We start from the raw sequence: 14083 nt of genomic DNA, 5'->3' as shown, positions 1-14083 counted from the left end.
GAAATCAAAGGTTGCTTTAAAGCTCATTAAAAAATGGCATTAAGACTTGAATAAAAACAGAACAAAACAGTCCCTATTATCTTATACTACAGACCTGATTTATCACGTGACCGCTTCTGTGCCATATGGGGCCCTGGCACTCAAAAGGTTAAAGTAACAGTTTCCCTTATTGCTTATCTGAATGAACACTGGATTCAATCACATTCGCTACTTGTGTTTATCTGAAAAGTAATGATCTCTCTTTTAAAACTCCAAAGGCGGAGCGATGAATCAAGCAAGCAGGGTCCATTAGACACACACAGTGGAACAGGACTTGGCTAACCACTTGGATGACTGTCAAACATTGTTGCAATAAGACTTTAGATACAGATGGTTAAAGCCATTGAAACCTTTTAACATTTTAAATGTTTTTAAATACTTATCCACCGGCTACATTTTAACTTATTAGACATGCTACTGTCACTTGACTTTTCTCCTGAGCGGCCCCATTACTAGCACGGTTGCTGCTTCCTGAAGGTGAAGTAGAAATGGAGATTTCTTAATTAGAAATCATGCGATCTTTGGCCTTGCAGCAGCAGCCAGGCTAACTGTTGTGTTCCTAATTACATGTAAACACATGTACAAGCGGATCTCAGCTCAGGTTGCAGAGATGGAGCCAGCACAGTGGCATCTGACACCTAAAAGGACTTTCCCAGTGTGTAAACTGAGCCGCCCCCTGCGTGGGGTGTATGCAGCGTGCTGCTTTGCATGTCCACAAAGACATTGAATGATATCCCCTCTGGTATTGCTTACAAGCAAGAACCAGATGGGGAAGCAGGGCTGGAGTACAACCTCCAGCTTATCATCCAGGGAGCGGAGACGTGAGATAACCTCTATCGTTCGATGTCTGCTGCCATTTATAAGCAGTACTTTAAAGTAGAAGCAGAGGAGTGATAATACAGTGCAGGGGAACTGCGTAGTGACTTTACTCCAGGGGCGGCCATCTCCAGTCTTCAAGGGCCACCAACAGGTCAGGTTGTCAGCATATCCCTGTCTCAGCAACATCCTTCCCATGTATACTTATTTGGGATATCCCTGTATACCTTTCCCATCTAAAAAGATGTCCAACCTTTTTTTGAACATATCTATTGTATCTGCCATAACAGTCTCCATGTGTAATGAATTCCACATTTTAACTGCCCTTACTGTAAAGAAACCTTTCCTTTGTTGCTGGTGAAATTTCCTTTCCTCCAACCTTAAGGGATGGCCCCGAGTCCTTTGTACTGCCCGTGGGATGAATAGTTCTTTTGAAAGCTCTGTGTATTGTCCCTGAATATATTTGTATATAGTTATCATATCCCCTCTTAGACGCCTCTTTTCTAATGTAAATAAATCTAATTTAGCTAGCCTCTCCTCATAAGTTAGAATGTCCATCCCCTTTCTCTGCACTCTCTCTAGTTCCATAATGTCTTTTCTTAGGATTGGTGCCCAAAATTGTACTCCATATTCAAGGTGTGGTCTTACTAATGCTTTGTAAGGGGGCATAATTATGTTTACTTCCCTTCCATCCATTGCCCGTTTGATGCAAGATAAGATCTTGTTTGCCTTTGCAGCTACTGCATGACATTGGGCACTATTGCTAAGCCTGCTGTCTACAAGCACTCCTAAATCCTTCTCCATCAAGGATTCCCCCAATATATCTCCATTTAATTTGTAAGTTGCCTTTTTATTCTTGCATCCCAAATGCATAACCTTACATTTATCTGTATTAAACCTCATTTGCCATTTACCTGCCCACGTTTCCAGTCTCTCCAAGTCCTTCTGAAGAGAAATTACATCCTGCTCTGATTCTATTAACTTTTTTCGATAACTTACGGGTTCAAATTCTTGAAGGTCTGTGCAGCGGTTGCTGCTTTAAGGCTGCATCTTACACTACAGGCACCTCCAAGGGGGTTAAGGAGGCAGTGATCAAAGTGGCTTTGGAATATATCTATATATCTCGGTACTGTGTACCTTCGACCACTGCACTAAGGACAAAAGTGAGCTTATTGAATTGATGGGTTTAGTGGGTTCAATCACAATGGGAATTATTGCTCATCTTCTTTTCTCTATCCCACTGATGGACGGACAGGGTTCGTGCACAGATCTCAGTATATAAAGGAGCAATCCTGCCCACATTTTTCTTTTCTGACCCCAGAGCTGATTGGTCGGCCTCCAGTCCTGGATTGGCGAGCCATGGCGTTCAGCGGGCAAACTGGAAGATCCAGAAATGGCTGCGGGGTTCAAGGCTCCCGCGGCCAATACAGTAGCCGTGATGTTATTAGGGAAATTACGTTGCAGCTTTCTATTCACAACCCCGCAGCCTTAATGGGCTTTTTCTGGTGTATGTCAAAACAGGCACCAAAAAAAGTGTGTATATATATTTATTTATTTAGTGACATTAATGAACGTAGCGCTTCATAGCAGTAATACACGTGACAATCATATAAATAGCGAATAATACAAATAACAGATCGTGGGAATAAGCGCTTCAGACTTTAACAAAAAAGGGGCGGGGTTTCTGCTTTAACCCTTTGGGTGCCAACGGACATAGCTCTGACGTGGTACCTGCGTGATAATCTAATTGCTAATTTTTGTAGGGGAGGTCGCGTTCTGCGTTCTTGTGACCCCTTCGGAGCATTGACCACATGGTTTTTGTGTGCCGCGGGCCCCCTCCGGCACTCAAAGGGTTAAGAGAGGGAGTGTGCGTAGCATGCGGTAAGATGGACCAGGCTACCATGGCAGCTAAGTGGTTTAAATATCATCGAGCAATAAGCTGGTCAAGGCCTCTGGTTTGCCGTGGTCCTGTGCGAGACTGCACCTTTGTAAATATGCTCATGCACTGTGGACACGTATTTACGAAGCGGTGCTAGGCCCCAAGAGTGACACATTTCCGTACCTGAAGACACCTTACCGCTCATTCAAGTAAATAGGCCATAAGGTGTCTCCTAGCACCAGATGGTGTTTTGTAGCTAAGTAAATACTGTATGGACCTGGATCTCTTGAACTTACTAATGGAGTCTACGTTTTCCTTTACATATCGCAGAGCGCTTTAAAACACGAGGATGAAGAGAGCGAGGAAGTGAGTAATAGCGCCCGCAAGGACCGCAGGAAGCTCTCCCTAGGGACTGAAGAGAACCGGCGCACGAGGCGCTCATTGGGAAACAGCGCCGAAATGTGGTCGAAAATAAACTCCCCGCCTTCACCAACACAGCCCGCATGTGAAAACGGCCGCCCTCTGACCCCAACCCTCAAGGGATCCACTCTGCAGGTGCCAGGGTTTTCCATCGGGCCACCAACCCCAGTGAAGCCACCCGCCATAGAGGAACCTCGGCCGATGCTCTCACCTGTATCTGCGGAGGTCGTAAGTGCGGATCTTCGTGCCCCAGGTGTACACGAGCCAGCAGAACAGTAAGTACAAATCTATAGCCAAGAAATATATGTAGCCTATTGACTGCATGAAGTGAAGATGCTCTGAAAGAAACAGGATGTAGGGGGGGGGGGGTGTGATATGTGAAGAAGTCATCTTCTTTCTGAAGGGGGCGTGGATGCATGGAACCGTCTTCCAGTATAATTGGAAATGGTATTGATGCAGGAGAGCGAAAAGGAAATGTATCAAGTAGGGTTTACAAGGGTAGATTAAGTAGGACGTAAAGTGGCAAATAAGGTCCGTATCTGTGGTTAATTTCTATAATCCTTGTGTAGGTAATTCTATATCGTCCAGAGAGGACGGTCGGACAGTCTTTATGCAAAATCTCCCCCCCCCCAAACACCCCCCCCCCCCTCCTCTATGTGGGGAATCTCTATCTTCGTCCCAAAACGGCCCATCCTGCTGCTTGGGACAATACAATACTTAATAGGTGGGGTGTCAGAGCGAAGCCCCTAATGCATGCTGCAGACTTTCCTGGCAGCTTCAGATTGTCCTTTTTCTTTCTTGTGTAACTCTAATAGTGCACAAAGTGCTGTACATAGAATGTTGCACAGTGAGTCTCTGTCCCGCAGAGCTTACAGTCTAATTTTGGTGCCCGGGGCACAGGGTGATGAAGTGACTTACTCCAGTTCACAAGGAGCTGACAGTCCGTGTCATTGTTTTCAGAGCCCGTGCCTTTACTCACTGAGCCTCTGCCTGAGGAGTGCGGCTCCATACAATAGAACAGTATGTGCCCAGTCATTCTTTTGCCACATGTTATGGTCTATTTAGTATGTGAGGACACTGTGACTTGGCAAAAGTCAGAAGTAGCACTCGCTCCCTAACCAAGGTATCGTTCTTAAGAGGGCAGTGCCTTAACCACACACACACACACACACACACACACACACACACACACACACACACACACACACACACACACACACACACACACACACACACACACACACACACCTCTTGTAGTTGGGGATTTCATTCCCTTTCCTCCTTGTACTGTATAATTACACTGAATCTCCCATTTCTACTGCCCACGACCCCTCCCCCCCCGCCCCTTATAGAACATACAATTTAAAGGTACAGTCCCACTAAAAAGGCCCAACAGTCACTGCTCACCCAATTTAGATAAATGTGGGTGCGGGTGCTACATGGGAGATGTTTTCAAACATATGGGGTGTGTGTGGAGCCGCACACACAGAGAAATCCTATATATGCTGCACTCCTACAAGGAATGAGTATAATTAACGAAATGGTTGTAATCAATAAAACATAACTTTTAATATATCGCTGTACCTCGTGTGCCATAAAATAAAAACAAACACGGACACTGATTTAGAGGTTGAATACTATATTCACCTGTACTCCAAATGAGTGAGTGCGAGTGTTTCTTAAAATGTAAAAAGGAACCCCAACAGTCGGATAGTGTGTCTCCTAACTGGGAGTATTGGCTAATACCCAATGTGTAGCAGCCTAGTTTCATACTGAATCTGAGTGAATACCTAGCGCACATCACTGGCTGTGTGAGCTCAAATAGTTGGTATCAGTCTAGATATCAGGAACATGAAACAGCCAGACAAAAATATGTAAGAGCACTGAAGAGCGCTATTGGCTGTCTGATAAATATATCCTGGAAAGGCCATATATATTTATTTAAATTATTTTAACTCCACAATCTGAGAGGAACACACTTATTTCCCCTTTTGAGATACTGCCTCACCCTACACAATATAGGAGTGATTACTCCTATGTTCAATCTGTACTAGTACCCAATTCCATCATAGGGGCTTATTCTGTAAACTCCGTTAGCGCTGAGCCGTGCGTTCTGAGCGCACGGAAAGCCCCCATGGAAGGCAGAACGCACGGTAAAGCGCTAATGGAGCTCGCAGAATAAGCCCCGTAGACTTTTTAAAGATAAGAAAGTGCAACTGTGAAAAGCACAGGGACACATCGGGGGTATATGCAGGACATACACGGATTTCAATACAATGAAGAGTAAAGAATACAATAACTCTAAAGTTACAGTGCTTAGAGTTCAGCTGCAAAGCGGCGGTCACCTAACTGGAGGATTATTCATATGTGTCCGTTTTGACCGTTTGCAGGCCCAGTATTGAAAACGTCAGCAGTTACAGCGCTACCTCCAATTTCTCGCTTTCAAAATCTCCCCTTGAGGCGGATAAGATGGCTGCCATTGGAGACAGGAGCATATTTAAGTAAGTTTTTTGGAGGTTTTTTTTTTTGCAGTTCTCATTGCATCTTTGTGGATTATTTTGATTGTAAAGCAATTTTTAAATCGGATCGTGGGCAATTCTCTGACATTTAGACGTCCAGAGCCTCAAAGAATACTAATCTAGCTGGTTTTACATCATCTCTGCACCATCGAGTTTACAATCTAATATTTTAGGGTCACTTTCTCAGGTCACAAGGCGCCGTCGCTCAAATGATCCCACTTCAAAGACTGCGCCAGGAGTACTTGGCCTCTAGTACTACTAGTACCCCAATTCGCATTGAATGCTGGGGAGGCAAGTCATTGCTTCCAAATAGTTTGCCAGCATTGAAAGGGTTAGGGGTGGACAAGGTTTGTGAAACCATAACATATGTAGGGCTCCTGATTGGCTGGGCCCACCTCTGATTATCCCTTTCACTGATGCAGCTGCCCCTCTCCTGAGTGGACAGAGGGGGGGATGGGAGTAGAAACCCTTTGTCAAACGCTGCTCACAACAGAGGTTACCATAGCAATGACGGGAGTTTGGCTTCCCATGGGCCTTCATTTAAGATATCTGCCCTCCTGGGACGTTATTTGTGGGCCTTGCAATCACAGACATGTTTCTGGTTCTGAAGGTGAGTGCTTATTTCTGATTGACGTGTGTGTGTGTGTGTGTGTGTGTGTGTGTGTGTGTGTGTGTGTGTGTGTGTGTGTGTGTGTGTGTGTGTGTGTGTGTGTGTGTGTGTCTGTGTCTGTGTCTGTGTCTGTGTCTGTGTCTGTGTCTGTGTCTGTGTCTGTGTCTGTCTGTCTGTCTGTCTGTCTGTCTGTCTGTCTGTCTGTCTGTCTGTCTGTCTGTCTGTCTGTCTGTCTGTCTGTCTGTCTGTCTGTCTGTCTGTCTGTCTGTCTGTCTGTCTGTCTGTCTGTCTGTCTGTCTGTCTGTCTGTCTGTCTGTCTGTCTGTGTGTCTGTGTGTCTGTGTGTCTGTGTGTCTGTGTGTCTGTGTGTCTGTGTGTGTGTGTGTCATGCAGACCCGACGGCTTGGGCTGATTTTCGGAGCCTCGCTGATTTTGGACGCAGTCCCACTGATGTTTAGAAGACGCCGAGCCAAGTGGAGTCTTACTGATGAAATGAACTAATCACCACAATCAGCGCTTTTCTATTAAAATGCCATTTTTTGGCCCAGAAATCTCCCTGTTTTGAAGGTTGCCCTCTGGAAATGTAGGAGATGTCAGAACAAGGGATTAGTGCGTCACGCAGAGCGACGGCTACATCGGAAATCCCTCTTTTCCGAAGCGCTGGTGGATATAATGGGGCATGTTTACGGGGCTATTCCATAAGACGCTCTGCAGCCTATTCTTATGCCGTAGCCCTGCTTAGTAATTATGCGCTGCAGTGTGTCCAGCATTAAGGAGACAAGAATAGAATAAAGGAGGCAGACAATTTAAAATGTTTTTATTATTATTAAACTCAAAATATAGCAGCATTTTGGCATCTACTTTACTTGGATTATTTCAGCTAGAGGGGCGAGTGAGAGGTTCTGCTTTTGGGGAACTGAATTGCAACAAATTAATCTCTAGATCAGGACCGGCCAACTCCAGTCTTCAAGGGCCACCAACAGGTCAGGTTTTCAGGATATCTATGCTTCAGCACAGGTGGCTCAGTTGAAGAGCGTGCTTCAGCACAGGTGGCTGAATCTAGCTCTGTCGAAGACTGTGCCACTGATTAAGCCACCTGTGCTGAAGCAGGGATAGCCTGAAAACCTGACCCGTTGGTGGCCCTTGAAGACTGGAGTTGGCCACTACTGCTCTGGGACCTTTAAAAAGTAGTTGTACTATCTGAAGAAATTCTGAAAACCCAAAAAAAACCTTCCAGAGAGGCCCGCAAAGCATTACAATGCCAGAGTGTATGGGCGCAAACGTTCTCTGGCCTCATTTTAAGAAGGTTTTTTTGTTCTGTTTCTCTTCAAACAGAAAGGAATCGTGTGTTTTTAATGTTTTGCTTTTAAAATGAAGGGGGACAGCAGTAAGGTCATTATTCCTGCCCTTTTATTACAATGTTTGATAAATCTAGAACCGTCCATGTTTTTTTTACCTCGGAAAAATAGCAGTACCGTCCCACTGTGACCCGCTGCATTACTGCGATTCTTAGGCCGCGTCCAGGCTGAGAGCTTGCTCACGGGTGCGCGATCCAAATCAATGAAAGTAGCGGATTGGCCCCGAATAATGTCCGGCCTCGCACATAATACGACCCTAACGTTTTGAAGGAGTTCTACATAAAAAATAAAAGTTGTTAGGCTGCGCATATAATACGAGGACAGTTTTCAGAAGGACTTTTTTAGGAAAAAAACAGCAGTATATTCGGGCCAATACGGTATATTGTTGGGTCCATGCTGTGTACAGAGGTGCGGTGCTTGGCGAGACAAATATTTTTTTTTTATTTGTAGCACTTGCCCTGGTCACCTGCGCAGTTCAGCCAACGAGGGCGAACCGCTCACGTGACATTATGGGCACGCCCACCCACACGCGCAACTAGCTGGCCAGGAATCGCCCAGCACCTGACGTCACGGCGCTGGAGCGCAAGCGAGCGCGCTCCCACCCTGGACGAGGCCTTGGGTTCCGGAAGAGATGCTTGAGTTGGCCTCTGCACTGTTGTGGAAGCACATTATCCTATAGTGCGTACCTGGTTGCATGGAAGGAGGCGATTTCCACTACTACAGAAAATGATGGGGTGTCGGTGTGCAAAGACCCCTATAGCCACATGGCGTCATCTGCCTCCCAACCTTAAAATCTGCATTGCCTGACCACATTCACTCATATCGTTCTTTACTGCTTCTCAACACCTTTCTGTGCATCAACAAACTTTCTCTTTTCAGACTTTCCCAAACAGATCCTGTTTGGTAAGTGTTACTGTGCCTCTCTGGTGCCTGCATCTTTCTGTTCCCTAACCTTTGCACCTGTTTCAATTTTTCCCCCATACTACCAGTTTTATTTTAACCAAATCGTTTGTTTTCCCCATGGCCACGTAACTGATCGAGCCGCCTGTGCTGAAGCAGGAGTATCATGCAAACCTGACATGTTATTTATTATTTAATCATAAAAGGTTTTACCAGGAAGTAGTACATTGGGAGTTACCTCTCGTTTTCAAGTATGTCCTGGTGATGTCAAATAATACATGTTAACAAATGCATAGTTGCCGTGCGGACTAGGAATTGGCCTCCCCTCGTGTAGGAGATGCATATTGAGTTCCAGACACGTGTGTGTGTGTGTGTGTGTGTGTGTGTGTATATATAGATATATATATATATCTATACTATTTTTGTGGGTTAAGATATTTACTGAGCATCTTGCCAGTAATGAAGGGGTTAGTCTTTAATTGTGATAAATCACTGTTCTTGAAGACTTTCCCATGAGTATTTGTGTTTGCTTTTTCAAGCATCGCACAGATGAAGTAGAACAAAAATAAATATACCTTTTAGTGTATGGTTAGAATTTCTTATGAATAGGAATTGGTGCAGAACTCTGTTTTTTGTCACGAGGAAAAGTTGTATATGGAAACCCATTTGTAACAGTTATCAGTTCAGCTGTCAAAACCAGAAGCTAATGCATTCCTCAGACGTCAACTGGGTAATTTGTTAATTGGTTTGCACAGCGGCTAACCGCAGGCAAAATTGGGAGATTTAAAGGGTTGACAGCATGGAGTTAGGAGATTGACATTCTCTGTAAGAGCTTGGCGGTCACGTTTTTGGAAGAACTGGACACTAAGGTTGCTGTAGATTGCAGCAACACACACGTTCTTCAGCTACGGCCTATTGGCTGCGTCTTTTCCTGTGCCGTGTGACCTAATGTATTTCTGGCATTTAGATGGCAAGCCGAATCAATGTGCTGCACACACCTACATTATGGCAGAATCAGCACACTAGACCAGTGTTTTTCAACTAGGGTTCCTAGGAGCCCCTGCTTTCCCCGGGTATCCCTAAAGGGTTGGTTCCCTGTAATTTTCAGGTCATTTTAAAATGGTACAAAATACAGACGAATTTACAATGCATCTGATCTCAGACATGCTATTAGAGAGGGTTGGGGTTCCTTACAATGTATCTGATCTCAGACACGCTATTAGAGAGGGTTGGGGTTCCTTACAATGCATCTGATCTCAGACGCGCTATTAGAGAGTGTTGGGGGTTCCTCAGAATTTCACATAGGGTTTCTTAACCAAAAAAAGTTTGGACACCACTGCACTAGAGAGCCTTAGGCTGCACAATGTGGCTATAACTGAGACACAATGGCATTTTTACCTTGTTTTGTGACTAAGATCTGTTTAGTGTTGCAATTGCTCAACGATTTTTAAATTGTCAACTATGTGCGCGCAAAATGCAAGGGTTGGCACTTTCTTTTTTTGTGCATGGGTGTAGAAATAAGTGAGAGACTGATCTGTGGCCTGTACATGTATCACAAATGGACACTGAATGCACCTATGATTTATAGGAGTGTCTCTTTGCAGGACGGATGGCACATGTGGTTTGATCAGAGACCTAGACCTAGAACCAAGTTAGAGGATTCCCTAAATGTACCAATACAGTGTGAAATAAGGGAAGGGACCAGACACTTTCAGTCTTTCCCTCTTTCGCACGTAATATAAGTAACCGTTCCAATCTATCCCTCCCTACGTAACGTTCTTTGAAGCCACTCCCCAGTGCTGGAGAAGAGATCCTCCACTCCAATGAACGAAACGCAAGGGCGAGATTCACGAAGTCGCAATGTGGGGTATAGTACCCCAACCTGTCATTGACTGCCATTGCCTTTAATCTTTGTGCAGAACTCTGCATTGCGGCTTCTAAATCGTAGCCTAAAATCTTCACTATAATAGGGCAGATAGCCAACGGAATAAGACCCATTCTTGATATTAAACAAAAAATAACTATGCCTCACTGGGTCTCTTTTCTACCTGTAAATGACATACCAACAGTGCCCCTATCTCCTGAGGGTGACCCGGTGACGCAGTGGCATGTGATGTCTCGCTGTAGTGCAGTGTTACTGATGTGCTTTGTGTGGGCATCGCATGGTTCCAATCCCGGGATTGTGATTTGCAGATGTTAAATGTTCTAACATAGGAGCATGCAGAATTCAACACCGGCACCATTATTTGTCACTAACGAGTTCTTCCTGCAGGAATGAGAAGAGTTGTAGTTTGTATGGGGATAAACCCATTCTGAAAAGATTTGAGTAAGTATTTTAAAAATCACAACAACAAACAACATAATAAAATATGAATTTGATGAGCTATTTAAATGGCCAGTTCCACATAACGGGAATATATATATATATATATATATATATATTAAAAAAATGAAACACCTTATTGATGTTATTGACTTTTAGAACTGTCCGATCACCTTTAAATTTACAGTTTTAATAATATTTGTTTCCAGTGTAAAAAAAAATGAGTATATTTCTATTTTCTTCAGGTCTGTAGAATTCTGACCGTGTTGGGTAATGAGTGGTTCTTCTACTTTATCTTTTTAAATATACTGAATGTGCTGCCATCATTAGCCCAAAGGGAAACGGCAAGGGACAAAAAGTGGAAAGATATACCCGTGTGCACAACGGTTTACAAACAGTCTTATCACAAAAAGATTCAGTAACGATTGTAAAAGCCCTACAAAAGCATTTGGTTACTATGAAGACATTAATAGAATAAAAATGATTTAAAAATACTTATTTCTTTGATGTTAAAAAAAAAAAAAAAAAAAACCCTGTGGTTCAGTTGAGGACTGGCCCTCTGATTGGGCCACCTGTGCTGAAGCAGGGATATCCTGCAAACCTGATCTGTTGGTGGCCCTTGAGGACTGGAGTTGCCGCCCCTGGTGTAGAGACGACAAGCTTTGATTCGGCTAGAACTGCAAATGTTCTTTATCTGGAGAAATAGCAGCTTAAAGTTGGCCCTGATTTGACATGTAATACAAATCGTTGTTATCTAATGCGAGCATGACAGATAAACGGATGTGATAATCAGAACGCACATTCCTGAATACCTTCAGGGGCTACGGCAAAACGTGCCTGCTTAATAGCAGAGATTTAGTGCCTGCTTTATATAGGAAATGAAGTATGGCCACCCTTAAAGGGACTCGCACCTCCCCACACAGAGACTGGGGTATTTGGGACGTGGTCCCTTATATTTTCTGCTGCTTTTATATAGAAGGAACTTGTTTCCCACTTTTCTTGCACTAGAAGCGGGTCTGTTAAATCAGGTTTGCCGGCTCAGGGCGTGCAGGCGGCAATCACCGTCCGGCAGAAGATATCAACATTGCTGCATCATATTGTCATTACGCCCTAAAGCAGGGGTCTCAAACGCAGTCCTCATGGGCCATCGTCAGGCCAGCTTTTATGGATATCCCTGCTTCAGCACAGGTGGCTAAATCAGTGAGTGAGCCACCTGTGCTGAAGCAGGGATATCCATAAAAGCTGGCCTGATGGTGGCACTTGACGACCGAGTTTGAGACCCCTGCCCTAAAGCCTCTTATTTCTCCTGAAATCAGCAGCTCCCTCCACTGACTCAACGTATCTGTGCAAGGGCCACATGGCGTGTTCGGGCCTGGTCCTGAAGGAGAGCGAATTGATTTTTTAAGCGGGTATCACTTGAGAACGCCTCTCTGTGTAGTCATTAAGGGACACTGCCAGTCTGGGCAGAAAAGTAGCAATTTCATGTGTTGTTTGAAAGCCCACGCAATATACACACGTTGCATGCAAATAAGGAAATCTCGCACCATTAAGTACTCAAATCAAATACATGAGCTGGGAAATTCCCCAGGCTGGCAGTATAATTCAGGGATGGGAATATGTGTAGATATGTCCTGTCACAAGTAGAATAGGTTAGCCAGCATCACCCCTTATCAGGGGATAAAGAGTTCTTTTGAGTTATTAAGGAGAGGGAGAGCAATAATCCACACTCATTGCTTTTTTTGCATTGATAAATCGCCATAAAGACGGCGAAAACGCACGCTTTTTATTGCTACAAATTTTCTTTTTATGGGGGGAGGGGGCGATTTATGCGCATATATTCGTACATTTGAATGAATAGAAGACGCCTTTAGTGTCAAGTTAAACGGAAGGCACCAGGTTTGAGAACTTGATATATATCCACTATCGACATGCTTGTAAATTTAATTCACAGGCACATTTATTGTAATAAAAGCATTTGTGTGGTGAACGTGACAATGATACAAACGTGTGTTGTATTGAGCGCCCTAAGTTATGGTGAAGTCTGCAGAGCATATCCATGATATTTGTGTTTGAAATAGGCTCCATTTATCCAAATGAATCCTGCGTGGGTTAAATAAGTGTGTTTTCCGAATAAAGATTGCGGTCTTTTGCTTTGTAGAAGTCGGTTTTTGGAGAACCTCGCCGCCACTCAGCTGGAGAAGAGGTCCGCCTTGTCCAGGGGGAGACACGAGATCTTGTCCGATGTTGTGCGCAGTGAGGGAGAGTCACCCGATGAGGCCATGTCTCCCGACCCACAAGAGGAGGGAACAAGCTCTCGCAATTTCCAAAGCGGGGGTATGTTTCATATGCTTGGAATATATCAACACTTGTGTCCGCAGGGTGACGGAGGATCACCAATGTATCCGAGGGAGAAATCAGTTAGTTAATTGCACCCTTGATGACTTTATTATTTGATAAAATCACTCTTATGCTGCGCCCATGCTGAGCCCGCAGCTAGAAATAGCTCAGTTCCGCTGCATCCTGTTCCCGCAGCTAGAAATAGCTCAGTTCCGCTGCGGAGGGACCCCATGTTGGAATTCTGGATAATGGGTGGGATTTGCTGCGAACTGCTGGGAGTACATATGATGGCGTATGTGCACGTCAGTATAACACATGGTCTTTGTTGCACACAGGGAAAGGGGATCTAAGCGAGAAGGAAGAGAAAAATGAAAGCGTAAATGAAAAGGAATTGTGTTCTGGATCCAGCGATTCCTCTGCCAGCAGCACCTTAGAGAGGGAGGAAAGAGGAGACCGGCAGGAATCGGAATCAGAACCAGGCAAGGAACTGTGCGGTTTTGCTTCTGTGTGTCTTAAAATCTCATGCAGCGGAGGGTCACACGCACAGGAAACCCGAATAGTGCTAGGCACAGTGGAATCTCTCTAAAAGAGCTCACACTCTGATTGTGATACAAGATGCACAAATCGGCAGTGCTGTTCTTCGAGGGAGAGGTTTCTGTCTTCTAGTTACTCGGATAATCTCAGAGGAGAAGATAATTAGATGGTAATAAAGTTCTTCTCTGTCCTTCTTTTTTTTAATACCGATCAATCAGCAGGAGATTGAGTTAAATCGGGCTTTGCATTTACTGTTATTTCATCTTTTCAGCAGTTTGGACTACTTAAAACTGCACCGCTTGCCAGAACTAAACTGACCAGTGCTGATAATGTTGTTATCGCCACCTCG

General features: G+C 44.4%; 1 protein-coding gene across 3 annotated transcripts in view; it reads left to right on the top strand.

The window, feature by feature from the left end:
• Positions 1-14083, top strand: part of FHOD1 (formin homology 2 domain containing 1) — a 124563-nt gene that overhangs the window by 80058 nt on the left and 30422 nt on the right. The window contains exons 10-15 of one of the 3 annotated variants that reach the window (XM_075576634.1): positions 3065-3429; positions 5545-5655; positions 8520-8543; positions 10813-10866; positions 13022-13197; positions 13536-13679. In XM_075576634.1, the coding sequence (XP_075432749.1) occupies positions 3065-3429; positions 5545-5655; positions 8520-8543; positions 10813-10866; positions 13022-13197; positions 13536-13679 (874 nt within the window). The remainder of the gene's footprint in view (positions 1-3064; positions 3430-5544; positions 5656-8519; positions 8544-10812; positions 10867-13021; positions 13198-13535; positions 13680-14083) is intronic. The other 2 variants (XM_075576636.1, XM_075576635.1) reach the window with 2 other exon arrangements.

This window comes from Ascaphus truei, chromosome 19 (assembly GCF_040206685.1).
Source record: "Ascaphus truei isolate aAscTru1 chromosome 19, aAscTru1.hap1, whole genome shotgun sequence".
Lineage (NCBI taxonomy): Eukaryota > Metazoa > Chordata > Amphibia > Anura > Ascaphidae > Ascaphus > Ascaphus truei.
Note: the sequence above shows the minus strand (reverse complement) of the source record. Positions and strands in the feature narration are given on the sequence as shown.